We start from the raw sequence: 20,331 nt of genomic DNA, 5'->3' as shown, positions 1-20,331 counted from the left end.
TTAGTAGTAGTAGGCACCACAAAGTTTTTTTTCCAGTTACATTCGTTTGTTTTCATCACAGAATATTTGGTTTAAAACATAAAAGTTATTGCAGAGTAGCTTACCGGACATTTTCTGGCCTCAATTTATCCAGCACCATCTCTATTAAATCAGGCCGAAATTCTTCAAGTAAATATTCAGCAGCAAGCACTTCTTCTATGGGATAATACTAAAAAAATAAACAAATTAAAAAAACATTTTTGACTAAGAAAACATTTTAAAGACAAAAAAAAAAAAGCCTTATTGCATTAAGCCAAAAAGTAATTATTATGAAGAACAGAGAGCTTTTATATTAGGTTCTGTATACATTATTATATGGTAATCTAAAAAGCCATCCACCCTAACTATAGTAGTTATTAATATAAAACTAAGTAAAAATAATATGGTAAAATAGTGACCCCTGGAGGATATTTTTAAAGTTAAAAGCAGCAAATAGTAAGTGTACACAGACTCTCAAGAATTCACGTTTCAGAACTCTAAAATGATCCTTATAACAGTAACTTAGCCAATTTTTCAACTGAAAGAACATCTCCAGTATCTAAGAACTCAATATATATACTGCTACAATAATTTGGGGTTTTCAAATATTTCTTTAGAACTCCAAGTTATACAATCATTTTCCTTAAGATTCTACAGAGTAAGCTGGATTTATAGGAAAAGTATATTTTTGGACTGTGTGTTCAATAGGCACAAAGGGAGGTACAAATTGCAACCTCTGCAGGCAGCGATGGTGGAGTTAGGATTCAAACTGGGGAAGGCAAGCAAGCTATTGCAAGGATTCCACCAGGTAACAGCATAACCCACGTGTTACTGGTCCGCTTCTGTGCCTATTCACAGAGCATATGGGTTGCTACTGCCTGCAAATAGAGACTTAGCTCTTTAGCTCAAGCTGTAGTAGCATGTGTTTAGGTCTGAGATCCCCCATTGAGTCCATGGTGTGTATGCCAAAGGAGTGACAATAGCACCTGTACTTTCCTGCTGGGGTCTCTATCATTGCCTAATGATGGAAACTGCCTGGGAGAGCTACTGAAATCAGTGCATCTCCTAGACAGCCTGGCTATGGCCCTGCTGTCTGTCAAGCTTGACCTGCCTAATTTCTGATGGTGCCAGTTTGGCTCCTTCAGACCAGAAGGCTCCTTCAGACTCCAGCAGCTGTCAACAGCTAAGCCCTGTCCCCCCACCCTGCTCTGCGGAGATGGGTTACATGGGGGAGGGGGACACCCTGACATCAGCATCCTCCCCTCCTCCTCCCCCCCCCGCATAGTACAGCGAGCAAGAGGGTCCTGGGAGCAGCTGGTCTGGGGCTCCAAGGGAGAGGGCAGGAGCAACATGGCTGCAGAACAGCGAGGGGGAGGGGCACCTGAACACACATCGCCAGACGTGCACGCCTTTGCTAATCAAGTGCACAACACTTGATTGACTCTTGGGCGGCTGCATGGTTTAAAGAGAACACAGCCAGCAGGATGGAGCACCCAGTGACATAGGGTATCAAATGTCTCTTGGCCAATCGTGTCTGGTCAGAGGCTGGAACCCTGCTCTTCTAGGCTTGAATCTGGAGCTGCATCTACCCTGTGCTACAGAGACTCCCATGGAACCTCCAACTCATCAGAAGAGAAGGCTGGATCCCAGACTACCAGCGAAATCAATGGTACCGATGGCTGCTCCTCAAGCCTGGCAGGTGGGATGGGAGAACAATTCTGCATTCTTGGGATAATCCCTTCCTCTGACGTAACAATGTCTCCGTAATGGTGCGGCACTCATCTCTCACGAGCACGCCTTCTGGTTGGGTGTGTCTACAGTCTTTAAACAGTCTGGGCCCTGGTATCAGGCTGTACCCCCAGGGCAGGGCTGGCTCCAGGCACCAGCCTGGCAAACAGGTGCTTGGGGCAGCCGCTCCGGAGAGGGGCGGCATGTCCAGGTATTCGGCGGCAATTCGGCGGATGGTCCCTCACTCTCCCTCGGAGCGATCGCGGCTTTTTTTTTTTTTTTGGCTGCTTGGGGTGGCCAAAACCCTGGAGCCGGCCCTGCCCCAGGACTTCCTCCCAGGAGGCAATGGTTTCATTGCCCTCTTGGTCTACGCTGGTCCCAGCTCTTCAGCTGGGCCACTAAGTAGTTCAGTTCCCCTTCTGGGGATTTATCACTGTCTGATTGTAGGCTAGTTCCCCAGTGGCCTATGGGGGGAGGAAGGGTGATGGGACCCAGGCCCACACATTACTTTGGTTCCCAGCCCAGGGACCCTAAGAATACCAGCTACATTGCCTTCTCCATCAGACATTTTTTAAGTCTCTGTTCCCAACCCTCTAGTTCAACTGGGGGGCGGGAAGTGACGGAGGGGTGGGGGAGGAAGAGTGGCAGATGCAGCACTTGGCAGAGGTGTGAGCCTCGCCTAGGCAGCAGAGGCAGCGATGATGTTTGTTGCTCACAGAAAAAAAAAAAAAAAAAAGAGTGAGGGGAGAAAAAACAGTATTTTGGACTGTTGGCATAATCCCAGACTTTTTTTTGTGTGCGGGTGGAGAGGTTGAATTCCCCAGGTGGGGAAGAAATGGGGTAAAAATACTAAGTATACTATGCTATACTATACCATAAAAACTACAAAACTTCTAAAAACCAACTATACACAATATACTTAAAGCTACGATGCAGCAGAAAGGAGCTGAAGACACCAAAGATTCCAACTCAGACCCTGCACAGAAAGAAGAAAGTGGAGAGGCATCTTTCCACACCACCCTTTATGCCCTTGATTCGGAGCACGAGGAGAACTACAGCGCATGTAAGGGCCAAATGACACTGCTTGTAAAAAGATTCCAGACTCGGGTGCATGACACACATGCATACCCATGTGTGGAATACGCGCAGAGACCATCACTTGTAGAAGAATAGTAACATATTTCTTTCCATTCAGAGATTGCCCAAAATACAAATGCTTTACTTACATGCAAAATCCCTCCAAGCTTTGATGTATAACCTCGTGGTCGTTCTTTATCTTTAAATCTGAAAGCCACAGCATTTAGATCCTAAAAGAAAATAAATAAATAAATAAAATTATGCATGGGAAAGCCATTTTCTACTTTGTAAGAATAATAAAAGTTTAATTAATACATTTTACACTCAAGCTCAAACTAATCATTTAGTCAAATAACTGAAAATAAAGGACTGGACATTTGATCAAATGCTTGTCAGTTGCTTACCAATTTAAATAACCAAATGAATCAGTGTATTACCCTTTTTTGTACACTATCATATACAATAAAACATCTATCATCCAGTAACTGAAAATCCCATGATTTTCTATCACTGGGTGACTACTTCTTTAGACAGTAGTCCAGTGATATCAGCTATTACATTCCAATGCTTCAAAAAGCAGCTCAGATTCAGAAGGACAAAGACCAGAAAGGTGGCAAGATCAAAGGCTTGTAGCTGCCCAGTAGAGCTCTCCGTTCTTCTTAGAACACCTAGAGTACAACATATTGTTGACTTTTGTATACTTTTGAATCGCCAAAGGCCAAACTCTCCTCTCAGTTACACAAGTGCTGTAGTTATTATTTGGCATACAATAATTCAGTACATACTAGTTGGTTCCAATAATGTTTCTTGGCTCCACACCACCCCATCTCTGTTCCCAGTAGAGAACTATACAGCTAAGTGATATCCTTCATTACCAGAAAACCATTTTGATTTAACTTATATTTTGATTTATCCTCCTCCCCCCCAAGACTGTATATCTCCTGCCCCTGTTTCCAGTTAATTCTTACATAAAGTGTTATATTGTTTATGGAAACTGAGCCTAATATAGCTTTACAAGCCTTAAAAACATCCATGCTCTTTTCACATATCCAAATCCAAGGAAAATTCATAGGGAAGGGGGGGGGGGGAAAACAAGCTGTTGAAATTTCATGAGCTCTGGCAGCTGTGAGAAGGCTATGCAGGAGAAAGTAAAATTTACACAGCAGGATCTTGAGAAAGGAGGAGCAGCATCATGGAACTGAAGAAAAATTCTAGAGTAGAGATCAAGACCAGAGGCTGAGTGGGGATAAACTGGAGAGGTTGATGAGGAGAAGTAGAAAAAAGAAGCTGCCCAAATAGCATATGTGAGCAAAGGGTTGGAATGCAACAGGAACACTACGAACATTTCTTTATCCAAAATAGCACTTTGGCAACGGCAGTTTTAAAGGTTTTGATTGAAATATTCAAAGTGTTACACTGAACAAGAATAAACTAACACCTGCACTTTTCCCTTTTTTCTCCTATTCAGTCAGCCAATGGTAGAAACAGAGAGGCAGAAGCCTTTCAGAGCCCCTGCACAAGGCATAACAAAGAACCAGGAGGGTGAGAAAAGGTTTTCCTGGTGCTGTCTTTAACCATATGAACTGGAGAAATCTCCCCTCGGACTGTACTACAAAGAGAGTAAAGAGACATCTCTTTGCAAACATCTGGCATGAAGATGGAAGGAATAAAGACGACTACTGTTGCATTGCTGGTCCCTCTACAACAGGATGAAGAGACATAATAGCAGGGGCTCCTGAAAGCCATGCGGTTGAAAAGCAGGGGTCTGATGTGAAGTGGCAATGAAAGGGAAGAACTTAAAAAATGAATTCACTAAAATGGGAGTCCTAGTTAGTGTAATTCATGGTTACACCATGTAAGATATATTTATACTCTATAGTTTGTATTTTGGTACAAGAGGCAATCAGTGTTTCAAATCACGATCATACAATGGTCAATAGTCTCATGGTCAAGTGGCTAGTTTGACAGAACAACATATACATTTGCTTGTAATGGCTAATTTGCAGAGTAATACATTATCTATATAAAAAAACCCACACACAAACTTCACACCTAGAGAGAGAGAGACCTTCCTCAACACTGTTAAAACAGGGGCAAGGTAACTTATTTCTTCTGCTATTTGAGACTGTCAACAAGGAAAGATTTTTAAGGGACCTTATGGCCATAAACATCAGAACTCCCTAAATAATTTTGCTACATGTACCGTCTAAAATTAAGTAAAAGTATTCAGACAGAAAAGTGATTTTTTTCAGTTGATACCGTCTCTCTAAATTCCTGCAGACTGTGTGACTCCAGCACTGATGAAAGGAAAAAACTGCAGCTAGGGAGTAGCACAATATGGGAGGAATAGAGCTGATTACATTATATTCCCTTCTCAAAATGTAGTCCCACAAGTCCTAGGTACACAGACAGAGGTCAATTTTTTTTTATTTAGTAAGTACCTGGTGAAGCAAATTAACTTTTCTCCAGTGTACAACTATCTGTTATGAAGTTACAGTCTATGGCATTCTGCAGCTTATAAAACTTTGAAATATAGAGATGCACATGACTGGATAAGACCCTTAATTAATCATTCTATATCTGAGATCATCATTTACATAACAGACTGGAAAAGAGATACCAACAAGCAATTACTGCTTTCCTGTATTTAGAAGTCATATAAAAATCTATACTGACATAGGTTTAGCCAAATGAGACAAGTGCTTGAAAATGTTAACATATTTGACATTTTAACCAAAAATTCTGTTTTATATCTTGTCAAGTAGATAAAGATATTCTGACTATTCTAAGTGGAAACTATTACTAGTTACTAAGTTTAACAGGGTATAACTAAGGCCCTGATCCTGCAGCATTCACTTGCATGAGTAACCCTTACATGAGTAGTTCCAGTGACCCAATGGAGCCACTCTTATGAGTAAAGGGTTGAATTACATCTCACATCACCACTGAGAAGTGAAATTTTATTACTGAGTATTAATAAATCAATTTCAAAGTTTGCTATGTATGCGCACACAATCACACAGCACTAGACTGCACTTTAATAATTAGTTCTGTAGAAGGTGCAGGATACAGCTGTACTGTCCAGGAGGAGTCCAATGAAGTAATTTCCTGAGCTCTTGTTCCACAAGGTATAGAGAATACTAACCCCCTATATGTCTGTGCCAACAGAATTGTGCCAGTTGAACATGGGAAAGAAGGTGGTCCCATCCATTCCCCACCCATCACCCAACTGTACCAGGTGTGCAGTTCCTGTTTTCCTTCCACATCTGTAATGGAGATGGAAGAAGGCCAGGCAAGGGCATTGACGGGGAAATGTAATACTTCTCCTGACACCTCTATGCAGCCACAGAAGGTAGGACCATGATCTAAACCACTCATCTGGCTCAGAAATAGCATTTTGTATTTATATTAAAAATACTGGTGTATTCAAAGTGTAAAGCTCAGCTTTAATTTTTTAATAAAATGTTACAGAGTCATACAAACTGCTTCTGTAGATTTGTGAAAGAAATTCCAATAGGGATTGGACAGCCATGGAATTTGGTTCTTTAACATCCAAATTCTATCTATAAAAACAGATTAATAGAGAATGGCTACTATAATTTAAAACTACTATACCTTGCACTCTTGGAAAACCCATTCTTGAGGTCCTTCTGTACGTAGTTTTTGAATATACTGAAACATGTGAAAAATTATATCTTCAACGTGCACTGAAAAACAAAGATTACGCACTTAAACTCCTTGCATTCTGCATCTTAAAAAAAAATTCTTCACCTAAAATTAGACTAAAAAAAAAAAAAAATTATGAAAAAGTCTTCAACCTTGGTTAATTAGGACTTAATTCAACAAGGTATTTGAGTACACCTCTACCCTGATATAATGCTGTCCTCGGGAGCCAAAAAAATCTTACCGCGTTATAGGTGAAACTGCGTTATATCGAACTTGCTTTGATCCGCCAGAGTGCGCAGCCCTCCCCCCGGGAGCATTGCTTTACCGCGTTATATCCAAATTCGTGTTATATCAGGGAAGAGGTGTATGTGCATAGTCCCAGTGCAGAAGTCAACCTGACTATTTACTTGCTTGAAATGAGGCATGTGTTTAAGTACCTTATTGAACCAAAGCTTTATTTTCTATAGAATACTTTGAACATGTTAATTTTTCTCTGTGCATATAAGCATTATTATTTCAAAACAGATTTATATGGTATGAACCATCTAGCATGTACAGTGTAACAGCTTATTATATTTGGGGAGAAATTAATATCAAACATTTCTTTTGTGAAATGGTCTTATTCAATACACTCATTTACATTTGGTTTCTCACTCCTTGGTAAACAACATGCCTGTCACCTTATTAAGAGGATCAATGTGCAGAACACTTTCACAGGGCACAGTCAATGTACAGAAATGTATCAGTTTGTACATTTATACTAATATAGTTAGTCTCTTTGGATAAGAGAATAAAAGCCAGAATGCATCTTGCTTTCTAATAGAGGAGATTGAAAAACAAATCTTCACTTACAAAGCCCTTCCTCTGTCAGGTCCACATTAATGATGAAGAACATGAAACCTCTAGCACCTTCTTTCTGTCCTCCAACCAGAGTATTTACCCAGCCTATGAAATTAAGAAGAAAATATATTTTAAAAAAAAAGTGTGATTTATGCTTTATGCTGTTTCTCTAAATGTTTTTGGTGACAGTAATTTAAATATACACAATATGAACTCTGAAAAAACATTTGTATCAAACAACTTATATGCGGAGTACCTATTTCATAGACAAGTTAAAAGAAGGATTAAATACACACAATATTATCAGAAGCTGAAGAGGATATGTACATGTAAACTGTAGTCCCCTTGCCAGTTTGGGTCTTCAGAGAAGCAGCTCACAGGAGCTCCCACAGACACTATCCCATTCATGGAGAGATCCAGGCAGTTTGCCCCAGCTGATATGGAAGACGTCCGGTGATACTAGCAGCGGTTGATGGCTACTGGCGTTACCATCGAGTCAAGGAGACAGCATGCTTCTCCCATTGTATTGGCCAGGAAGAAAACCGGTACTGTCCGCATGCAAATCAACTACTAGACACCCAACAAGAGGGCTATTTTGCCCAATACATGATGTCATGAGTGGATGATTTTGTATTATCTGACTGGGTACAAATGGCATTTGCACTGTATCTATTACTAGATTCCAATGGGGCCAGAGTTCAAGGAAAAATTTGCCTTCATTTGTCCACTAGATTCTACCAGTTCAAGCACATGCCCCAAGACATTCCAGGGACTGATGGAGAAGGCAGAGAGAGACTGATGGCAGTCTTGGTACAGCTTGATGACTTGGCTGTATTCAAGAGCACCCTAGAGAAGCATGAAATTTGGCTCATGAAAGTCCATGATCGGCTAAAAGCGAGTGGGTTGAAACTATAAATAGTAGGGCTATCAATTAATCGCAGTTAACTCATGCGATTAATTAAAAAAAATTAATCACAATTAATCGCAGTTTTAATCACACTGTTAAAATGAATACAATTGAAATGTTTTTCTACATTTTCATATATATTGTATTCTGTGTTGTAATTGAAATCAAAGTGTATATTATTTTTATTATAAATATTTGCATTGTAAAAATGATAAACTAAAGAAATAGTAGTTTTCAATTCATCTCATACAAGTACTGTAGTGCAATCTCTGTCATGACAAAGTGCAACTTACAAATGTAGATTTTTTTTTTGGTTATGTAACTGCACTCAAAAACAAAACAATGTAAAACTTCAGCGCTTACAAGTCCACTCAGTCCTAATTCTTGTTCAGCCAACTGCGAAGACAAACAAGTTTGTTTACATTTACAGGAGATAATACTGCATGGAAGCATGTCCTCTGGAATGGTGGCCGAAGCATGAAGGGGTATATTAATGTTTAGCCTAACTGGCACATAAATACCTTGCAATGCCAGCTACAAAGTGTCATGCAAAGGTTTGTTCTCACTTTCTGGTGATATTTTAAATAAGAAGCGGGCAGCATGATCTCCTGCAAATGTAAACAAACTTGTTTGTCTGAGCAATGACTGAACAAGAAATAGGACTGAGTGGACTTGAAGGCTCTAAAATGTTATATTGTTTTGTTTTTGAATGCAGGGTTTTTATATTATATATATAAAAAATTCCACATTTGTAAGTTCAACTTTCATGATAAAGAGATTGCACTACAGTACTTGTATTGAATATACTATATTTCTTTTGTTGTTGTTTTTTTACAGTGCAAATACTTGTAATCAAAAATAAATATAAAGTGAGCACTGTACATTTTGTATTCTGTTTTGTAATTGAAACCAATATATTTGAAAATGTAGAAAACATTCAAAAATATTTAAATGGTATCCTATTATTGTTTAACAGTATGATTAATTACACAATTTTTTTAATTGCTTTCCAGCCATAATAAATAGATAAGTGCAAATTTTACCAACTCATGGTGAAGTCCATGGGACACATTGTATTGGACAAAAGGATTTGCAACAGATATAGCAAAGATGGAAGCCCTCGCCATATGGCCTCAGCAAAAGGACTTGAAGAGTCTGCAAACATTCCCAGGGTTCTGTGGGTACTACACGAGATTTTTGAAGAGCTACTCCAGTGTAGTAAAGCCACTTAGTTTTCTGATGTAGGGTTACCCACCCACTCAAAGAAAAGGGCAGACTATCAAGAAATCATCTGACAGGGTGTATTACTGTGTGTCTGAACCCTCTGGCGATCAATGGAATGATCTTTTTAAGCCTTCAAAAAAGAGAGCATCTACCGTTTGACTAATGCACCAGTATTAGCCTGTGCTGATAGCACTATAAGCCTTACATTCTACACACAAATGCCAGTCTTAGTGGGCATGAAGCTGTGCTTTACCAGGAGCATCCAGAAAGGTAACATTGTATATCCATTTGCTAGCCGAAGACTGTTAGACTCTGAGCAATGGTATGCTGCTCACAAGTTGGAGATCCTTGTGCTCAAGTGAGCAATGGTAGAAAAGTTTCATGACTAGTTCTATGGGGTGAAATTCCAGGTCAGAATAGATAACCCGCTGACCTATGCACTCACTACTGCAAAACTGGGTGCAACTGGATAAAGTTGCGTGTCTGAATTAACAATATAGGACTTAAGCCTGAAGTACCATCCTGGGAGTATAAACAGTGCTACAGACACTCTGTCATATAGACCACAATAGAATATAAACCCTTAACAGAACTGAGTGTCTAGTTGTTGTATAAACATATCTGAGAGACAGCCCCTCTCATTACTATTACTAGTGTAGGAGCAACAGAGCTAGTCTGTATAGACTCTCTCTTTGGAAACAGACTAAGAATATTGGGACTACTTTGGTCATCACTGACCACTTCACAAGGTATGCGCAAGCTTACCTGACAAAGCATCAACTTGTAGGAAGAATATGCCAAATTATTGTGCATTATTGGTTACCTACCAGAATGCACACAGACCAAGGATGAAATTTTGAAAGTTGCCTCATCAAAAGCTGCTACACCTCGTAAGGGTAAAAAAATCCCTGCAACTACCCCTTATCACCCACAGGGAGACCTTCAGAAGGAGAGGTTCAACTGCATGCTGTTAAAACATGTTGGGTACATAGGACTCATCAGAAACACAATCAAAGTCAATGTGTCTCATCTTGGATATACCTACAATTATACGCATAATGAACACTCACCTTAGCTTCTAATGTTTGGTCAATAAGATAGCTTATCTACCTGTAAAAAACTTTGTTTTGGCATTTCTGCTAGTGGACTCCTACTCAGGCTAGTAAAGGCATGTCAGGATGCATGGACTTCACTGTAGAGGCCTAAAAGAGAGTGTCCTTTATCACCGCTACCAAAACATCCTTCAATCTTAGATCTGTCCTCTGAGCACCTGAATGTTGGATTTAGTCAGTTGTGGTAAGGAAGCAATGTACAGACTGGTGAAGTAAATATATGCATGAGGAATAGCTTCTGGTTGTATCCCCAACTGGCAAATATTATGCCCTATGTTGGCACTTGTGGGGTGCCCCTTAAAGATTACTATCTGGCCCACAGCCCTCACTTCAGATGGAGACACATCAGTTCAGTATACTACTTTCAACAGACTACTCATCTAAAAGAACAACTCCAAGAGACATACCAACAGGTCACTTCTGCTGCACAACAGAACAATCATAGTAACAAAGCACTCTATGGCCCCCAGGCCAGAGACCAAGAATTGTATACAAAAGACAGAGTCCCCATCAGAAACCTGAACATTTCTGGGACACACAAAACTGCAGAAAAGTGGAAGGCTGAGCCACACATAATCAAAGAAAAGATGCCTAGCCTGCCAGTCTATCAACTCAAGCTATAGAAAGGAATGGGTCCCTCTACTATCCTGCACAGAAGTCATATCTTGACAATAGGACATTTGGTGAAGATACCAGTCAGGACCTCCTCACATTCATCTATTACCACACAACAGATAATAGATCAACAATGCCCTCATATTATCACGCCTTGCAACCCATTGGTCCTAAGATGGGACACAGAGCCCCTTAAAGAGAAGGAATAAGAGGCTACACCACCCTTGAGAATCAAGGGTGCCCCAGAAGAGGCACAGAAAAAAAATACTCCTTCTGAGAAAGCAATATGTATAATTACCATAAGGGAAATATCAATGTCTATATTTCTTTGCAGTTGTTTTGGGCATGAACTCGTATTCTGGCGGTAAAGGATAATGGCACATTTAATTTACTACTTTTAACAGTTCACTTCCCGTGGGCTTACCTTTAGCTTTGAGTTCTGATAAAAGACTTCCTGGACCTTCATGCCCAATGAGATGACCAAGGTAATGACCAGGGTTTGATTTATAGTATTTCTGAAGGTCGGGTATTGGAAACGTGACATAAAGATTTCTAATGTCCTTAATAGGTACCACTTTGTAAAGTTGCTAGAAGTAAAAATAAAAAATTCCATTAATTCTAGTATTTCATCTTTTCAGCAGCATATATTATACCCTCCCACACACAGTTAACTACATACACACCTATACCATACCAAAAAAAAAAAAAAAGAAAAACAAAAAAACCCCCAAACATTTAGAGTTATTTCTTATCAACACAATTGTTAAAAATTCAAGAAACAACAAATTAATCAACATTCACAATCATAGCAATCTCAACTCACAAGCCTTAGCACCCAAACACACATTTGGAATCTTCATTTCTCAATTTCTCTCAATCACATTCAAATGAACAATTTTAACTATGACCTTGACTAGATTAAGCTGTATTGGCTATAGACACCTGTAGTAGTAGTAAAGTATATGATGTTGTTATTTCTACATGGAAAAAAGTAGGAGAACAGAGTTAAGGTCTTCAGAGAGTGTATACCAGAAAGTCTCACAACTTACCCGGAGATGTTCTTCTTGGAAAGGATGTTCAGGAAATTCTGGTAATGGGACATTTTTGTTCTCTACTTCTGAAAATAGCTTCACTACCAAACTGGTCAGCTCATCCAAGGATTCTAAAAGAGAATAATTAGAAACAGCTCAAACATTGTCAGAATATTCCAGCAATCTGGGACTTACAGATTTCTTTTAGAAAAATAATAATTATAAGGTTGGACTTAATGCCTCTCCCACCACCACCAAGTGAACTATGGTTATTTGGAGAGAGGGAATATATTCTGAGATTTATTTTTTATTACTTATAGATAAGGTTTTGTGCTTTATAAACAAGATCTCAACTGTGGTTAAAATAAATTCCAAACTAAAAAAATCTTTAAGTTGCAGTTACGACTGCCAAGAACAGTTCAAGAGAAGACATATCAACCATAAACACACACAAACATTAAAAACTAACAACATGTAAAAAGCATAATTAACAAGGAATCCAGTATAACAATGCTCAGCACTGCCCCGTGCGCCTTATGCCCTTCCAGAGTGTAAGTTTAATTGCCAAAACTCAAACACTGGAAAACCAGAAAATACAGAGTTAAGTGATATTTCCAATACCACCTTAAGTTTGCCCCTTGGTTCCTTACCCTATGAAGTCCCTCAGGGAGATCACAACACCTTACTCCTCAGCCCCTGTCAACCAGCAGCAAACCCCCTGGATCAATGGTGCTTCACAGAGCACAGTGAGAGTCTGCTGAATAGTATGAATAGGAATGCTGATTTGGAGTTGTCCTGGATGTGGAGAAAATGGCAATTTGGTTGGTGAGGGGAAAGGAACCATTAAATTGCCAGTTCCATTGCCATCCCCATGAGGCAAAGTTTTCAAGTGTTTTTGTTTTGCTTTTTCCTTGTAATGTTAACCTTCTTATAAGGGATTTGTCAGGGGAATTAAACTTTCACATTCTAGAAGGGCATGAGGAGCACTGGGCACCTAAAACCTTAACTCCGTGGTAAAGTTTTTTAAATGTGAATTTTCCTTGTTTTTCTGATAAAGTGGTTATGAAGGGGCAGCTTACGGCACTCCTTCCAGCACATCAGCTACCAGATGGAGGTACTGCCACAGGGGTAAGGGGAGTCCTAGACTGTGTATTGCTTTCAAGGCTCAGCAAATCAGTGCATTTTAGACTGGCCCTTGGTATCAGACACTAGAGCAGTTCAGGAGCCAGAGAGAATACATTTTTATGTGGATACTGCCCATAGTTTTTTGGCTGGATCTACAGATCCAATCTACCTAAACTTAATCACGGGAGTCAACCAAGGAGGGAGATTTGAACTTATGGTCATTGACACTGCAGATCAGTACCCCTCCGCATAAGCTACCAGCTGAGTTGGTCGATAGGTTAATCACTCAGCCTCTCTCTTACTGAACTTGTCCATGAGAAGCCTGAGCACTGAGCTGAGCATGAGAGTAAGCAATTTTCCTGATCTCAGCTCCCCACCCAGTCTCAGTATTATGTGCCTACAGGATGCATTGAACCTACCTATTTTCAGGTTCCCAAATCAGCAATCTGTGTCTGTGGTACGCATCAAGCATGCCCATTCTTAGCTCCCCAGTCCTGTTTCACACTATGTACCTGTGGCATGCGCAGAGTATATCCTCACTCAGCTACCCTATTTTCAGTGCTGCATGCCTGATTCTAAAGCACTCTGAAAATTAAAGCTCACTTGAGGGAGGGACTTTATCCCGTAACGCATGGAGTCTAAATTTGCACCTTGTACTCTGACACTGCATAGCCATTTTCAAAGCAATCTGCCCACACATGTGCTTTTTGGAGCACTCTCAAAATAAAAGCAGGTCATTTAGGAGCAATAGCTCAGAAACCTTTTGATTAGGTGAACCCAAATTTATAACTCAAACTGTATCCCATACTCTCAACTGGTATACCACATTTCAAGATGACCTGAACGTTTCTGAGAGTTTTAGAACACATTGAAACTGACATGCTGTGTTTCGATTTCTGGTTCGCATCAGCCTTATGCACCCCTTTATAGAACCAGGAAGAAACGGCAGTAACGTTTTTAAGATTGCACTGTGAAACTGGTTCACTAGCCGAGATCGGGTAAGTCCATTGTTGTCATTTTCATGAGAATCCTGCCTACAGATTTTTATCTAACTGCGGGCAAAAAAAAAAAAAAGAAAAGAAAAGAAAAGGTTATAAGAACAAGTGAATTTTCAAATGAGGTGTTCAGGAACCTCTTCACCCACTGACCCCAAATTTGTGCCACTAATTCTATCTCTGGCCCTGATGTGGCACAGCAATTTAAGACAATCCGTCTATGTGCATTTTAGAGACTACAGTAAGCTCCATCCCCATTCTTAACAACGGAGTCACTAACACCCACTGCTCCTTAATAGAAAGCCTAAATTAAGGTAATACAAGTGACACAAACCTTAACATTTAATTCATGTACACAGACTATTAAAACACATACTCACAATAACCAGCACCCATACAACTATAACTCTGTCACTGCTTTTGTATTAGTATTTTAGGGTCCAATCCAGCTTCTTGAGTAATGAGACTTGGCTGCAATCTTCCAGAATTTTATAACATACATTTAGATATTTGAATACATGTCTATATTTGTCCCGCAGCATCAAACTTGATGGTTCATTAGGACATGAATACTTCCTTTTTTAATGCAATGGTTATTTCTATCATCGGGTATAAAATTTATGTTTAGTCTATGCTCATACAAGAGTCTTATCTCTAATGATATTCACCTAATTAAGGTGGAATTAATGGACTTGCTAATCAAGATACAAAGCAGAATAAAGAAACAGATACAAGGCGGGAATTAAAGCAGCAAGCTACAACTTTATTAAACACATGGATGTGGTGATGGGGAGTGGGGATGTTAACGGGGTCCACTGCATGGTTAACTGGCCTTAAGCCACACAACCACAGAGTGAGGATCAGCCCCCTTGCCTAGGTTGTCCCTTACTAAGAGAGAATTCAACCCAGCTATGAAGTCTACCCACAAAGGGGAGAGAGGATACAGAAGAGGGGTGCCTCAGTCTGCAAAAGAATCAAGATCTCCTTGTGCCCAAGAGAATAATGGGGACACACCGGCCACCTCCTCGGTCTTATGCTTGGGTTTACTAGGAGTTAGTTCCCTAAAGCCTTTTATCCACACTGGACACCAGCCCCAATTTATTACCTTCATTAATTTCTCTCTTATATTCTTTTTAACCTTAACAACCAGGCCTTCAGGATGCTCTGAGGAAGCATAAAAGCCTAGCAGATGCCATGCCAATTTTGCCCAACAGAAAAAAAAAAAGATTCCCTCTTGACCTCAAAAAAGATGATTTAGTCACACTCAAAGCAAGCCCCAAAACAGCTCTGATAGGTACAATAGTTTATAGAGCAGGGTGGATTGGGCAGCATTAAGATGTCCAAGATGGAGGCCCTGGAAGGTCCTTAAGTAATCGGCAGGTAGGGTGTCCACAGGAGCCAATCAGTTCTATTCCCTCTCATAAATCAACCAATAGGAGGCCAAGGTTGGCAAACACCCTTTTGCCCCCTATTTCTCAGCCCACATCTCTACATGTGTTGGGGGTGGAGAAGGGAAGAAAAACTGGCGGGAGGGAGAGGGTTACCTGGATGTACAAGAGTACAAATTTACCCCACAAGGGACTTCAAAGGTGGACCAGCAGAATGGTCCAAACAACCCACTGAGACTGGGGTAAAATTAGGTATATTGGCTTGCACTGCTAAAAAGTTTGTTGATTTTGAGGATTGTAAACAGCTATAAGAAAGTCCACACATTTTTTATTACCCATGTCTGAATAAGAATAAAGTATCGTTTTTTACATACAATTCTGAGAAACTGTGACGAATGGGTAAGGTTCATTTAAACTTCGTAGTTATTGTGAGAGTTTTGTTTCTAGGGCAGAGTTCAAATTGCCTGTGTCATGGACATTGAGAATGTTTCTGTTTAACAGTCTGTATTTGAATTGGGTGCTGAGGTTGGTGTCAAGTGCTTTGTGTAATCTTAACTTGTGATTTAGGTAGCATTTATTTTTTGTGGGTTTAGTTTTAAAAACTGTACAGATGTTACATCTTTTCTTGAATTGCATTTAGGAACTTTAATTATAACTAAGTTTTTATGAGAGACCTAAACTAGCAAATTCACACCTCAATCCTCCATCACCCTATCGACACTTGCACCCAATTAAATCTGAAACTAATCAAACTACACCAAGCTTTAGGAACCCATTTAATCTAGAATGCACAAGGACTGTTAACTCACTTGGGAGATCCACCAAAGTACAGCTGAAAAGAGAGTATTTTATGTTGTATTCATTTATATTCTGTTGCACTAATTAACAGCACTGATTAGCTGATGACAAGAACGTTGTGGCTGAGAGTTTAGAGTGAAGCTCTCAGGGGTTAAACTAGTGTTGTCTGTGAAGGGCCCTTGGCTATGGAACTTCCTGCCATCAGAGATCAGGAGGAGCCTGAGTCTTGCAACTTTTAATTTCTGTTGCAAGTTCCGTGTCTGTGTGTAGGTCTTCCCCAATAATCGAGTCACAAAGTTGCTAAAATATAGTCTCTTGGAAAGTAACTAACTAAATTATCCCACTTGGACAAACAGCTGTTAGGTAACTGTGGAGAGTTTAGGTCCCTGTGCAGACAAACTTACATGCAACTTTTGTGTAACTATGTCCCTCAGTGATGGCTACTTTAGAAATACATAAACAACAGAACACACTGCTCTACAGCCAAAAGAAATGTAGTCAAACTTTATTAATTCTGGGTCACTGAGAACGAAAATGATGCTTAAAATTGTTGATTGGCTCTAGTTTTCAAGATATGCTATTGGGTCAGTATATACGACCCCTGACTTGGGAATGGCAGAGGATAAGTGAGTTATAAAGGGAAGGGATCTCAATTTAAATCAGAAATGACTAAAATACATCTTTGACTGAATCTATGAATAAATCTATGACTGGGTTTGGACAGTACTTGCTTTTTAGGAAAAACAATGAATGATGCAATCTGAAGCTGGTATTGCATCATACATGATATGAATTGCATCATGTTATTCCTAGAAGTCATGGATGATGCAATCATAACGAAGCTTACATCACTCTGCTGAACAAATTGCCCTATATCAGCTCTAGAAATCATACAGTGTCGTGCTCTCTTATTTGTCAGTGTTTGATTTTGCAAAGGGACACATTTCTGTTTAGCCAAAGTGAGCAGAGATGCCTCGTACTTGTGTGAACAGTGCAGATAACTTCTGCTATGTTTGTGGTGAAGTGACTTTTGCATCGCAAAAGCGCAGTATAACCACTATGGTTAAGAAAGCCTATCACCTTTATTTTGGCTGCAAAATTGGAGATCAGGACAAGAGGTGGGCCCCACACATATGCTGCAACACTTGTGCAACAAATCTTCGCCAGTGGTTGAACAGGAAAAGGAAAAGGAAATCTATGCCTTTTGCAGTGCCAATGATTTGGAGAAAGCCAACAGATCAGACCAGCAATTGTTACTTCTGCATGGTGCCTCCAGTTGGGAAAGCTGGGTCAAAGAAGAAAAAGTGGACTGTGCATTATCCAAACATTCCATCAGCTATACGCCCAGTACCCCACGGAGAAGGACTGCTGCTTCCTGATGCACCAGAATCATTCTCACTTGAGTCAGACGAGGAAGAGGATGAAACTTCTGGTCCTGAACCATCAATGTCACATGACCCATATTTTCTCCCATCCTCCTCTGAACCACACCTCACAACACAAGGCGAGCTGAATGACCTTGTCAGGGATTTGGAACTACCCAAGAGTAAGGCAGAGCTGTTGGGCTCCAGACTACAGCAGTGGAATCTCCTGGCAGGTGATGTTAGGGTTTCCATGTTCCGTGACCGTCAAAAGGATCTTGTCCCATTCTTCTTCATGGAAGGTGATCTTGTAGCCTGCAACAACATCCATGGTGTGATGGCAGCTCTCAACATTGTTCACGATCCAGATGAGTGGAGACTGTTCATTGATTCATCGAAGACGAGTCTTAAAGCTGTTTTACTGCATAATGGCAATGTTTTGCCATCAATTCCAGTTGGTCATGCAGTCCATATGAAGGAAACCTATGACAACATGAAACAACTTTTGAGGTGCATAAGCTATGACCAACATCAGTGGCAGCTTTGTGGCAATTTGAAGGTTGTTGCTCTCTTGCTTGGTCTGCACACTAGATACACAAAGTACTGCTGTTTTCTCTGCAAATGGGATAGCCGTGCAAGAGATTCCCACTACATCAAGAAAGATTGGCCACTCCGACAGTCATTGGAGCCTGGGAGGAAAAGTGTTCAGCATCCACCAGTTGTTGAATAAAAGAAGATTTTGTTACCACCCTTACACATCAAGCTGGGTCTGATGAAGAACTTTGTCAGGGCCACTGACAAAACACAAGCAGCTTTCAAGTACCTCCGTGGAAAATTTCCAAGGTTAAGTGAAGCTAAGATAAAGGAAGGTGTCTTTGTTGGTCCTCAGATTCGTGAACTTCTTCGAGATGACGCATTTGACCATGCACTGCGTGGCAAGGAGAAGACAGCATGGAAAGCCTTCCAGTTAGTGGCAATAAATTTTCTCAGAAACAACAAGGCAGACAACTACAGGTTGTTGATGGAAAACCTCCTCAAGGCATACAAAAGCCTTGGTTGCAACATGTCACTAAAGAGACATTTTTTGCACTCTCATCTAGATTTTTTTTCCACCGAACTGCGGAGCAGTGAGCAACGAGCACGGCGAGCGATTTCACCAGGACATTGCAACAATGGAGAAATGCTATCAGGGCAAATGGAGCCCATCAATGATTGCAGACTATTGCTGGACAGTGACAAGGGATGCTCCATTTAATGAATACAAGAGACAAGACAAGAAGCGCCGAGTAGACACTGAATAGGACTAAACTATGTACATAATAGTTTTTTGCCTTTTGTTTCATAATAAATTTTATTTATATCACCCTTTTGCTGATTTTTAAAGTGTTACATAAACAGAACAGGTGAAATATTATCATGTAAAGCACCCATAAACACATGAAAAGACCTAGGTTTACAATTTATGATTAAAACTCTACTATCTACACAATATACATAGACATAAAATGTAAGAACTTAAATATCTTAGAAACAGTAGCCAGTTTTTTTTAATGGTCATATTTGAATTCAGCACATCAAAATACATAATAAATAGCACATTTTATCTCTGAAGCAGACGACTTCTCAAAAATTGTAGACCAGTGATATTAGAGTAAGCATTCTCTACACAAACACCATGAGAGTAATTTTTCAGAGTACTTCAACAGTATTCAAGATGACAGCACCAAAAGATTTCAGCTTCCCCTTCTCAGAATAAAATTTCAAAGGCTATTTCTATAGGAAGGAAAATTTATGGAGCCATCTAACAGTTAAGAAATCATGCTGGAGAGAGTTCCATGCAAATACACTTTTCTTAAAAAGTCAGAAGTCTAGCAGCTATACTTTGGAGTTCTCTGGTCAATCTCTAAATAAAGTAATTTGCAGGGTTTTTGCCGCCCCAAGCGGTGGAAAAAAAAAAAAAAGCCGCAATCACGATCGGCGGCAGCTCAGCCGCACGGCTTTCTTCTTCGGCAGCAATTCAGTGGCAGGTCCTTCCCTCCGAGAGGGGAATGAGGGACCCACCACCAAATTGCTGCCAAAGAGCCCGACGTGCCACCCCTTCCCCTTGGCCGCCTCAAGCACCTGCTTGCTAAGCTGGTGCCTCGAGCCGGCCCTGGTAATTTGTATACTTGCCAGTTCAATATTTTAGAGATTTCCTAACCTACTCAGTGACATATTTGTTACTTTGAAAATTATATTCCAATTTGTTTTTTGTTTTTTGTTTTTTTACTGTTTCAGGCATTTTTGTCAAAGCCTTGAAGCTATGAAAAGAAAAAGGACTTAACGAAGTATTATGTAAGAGAAAGTATTATTCAGCACAAATGTATGATTGAATAAATAATACAGCAGGCTCTTCAAAAATATTGAATCAAAGTTAAACAATTTAAGAAAGATTTAAAAGAATTCT

The 20,331-nt window shown here is 40.0% G+C and overlaps 1 protein-coding gene across 2 annotated transcripts in view; it reads right to left on the bottom strand.

Annotated features, from left to right (window-relative positions):
• The window catches only part of IDE (insulin degrading enzyme), a gene marked incomplete in the record, with an annotated part of 104,741 nt that overhangs the window by 47,933 nt on the left and 36,477 nt on the right, over positions 1 to 20,331 (bottom strand). For both annotated transcript variants that reach the window (XM_034777460.1, XM_034777459.1), the window contains 6 exon segments: positions 105 to 208; positions 2,973 to 3,053; positions 6,439 to 6,530; positions 7,342 to 7,434; positions 11,612 to 11,774; positions 12,237 to 12,349. In XM_034777460.1, the coding sequence (XP_034633351.1) occupies positions 105 to 208; positions 2,973 to 3,053; positions 6,439 to 6,530; positions 7,342 to 7,434; positions 11,612 to 11,774; positions 12,237 to 12,349 (646 nt within the window).

The sequence above is a fragment of the Trachemys scripta genome, chromosome 7 (genome assembly GCF_013100865.1).
Source record: "Trachemys scripta elegans isolate TJP31775 chromosome 7, CAS_Tse_1.0, whole genome shotgun sequence".
Taxonomy (NCBI): domain Eukaryota; kingdom Metazoa; phylum Chordata; order Testudines; family Emydidae; genus Trachemys; species Trachemys scripta.
The sequence above is the reverse complement of the archived record's forward strand: the minus strand, read 5'-3'. Positions and strand labels throughout refer to the sequence as shown.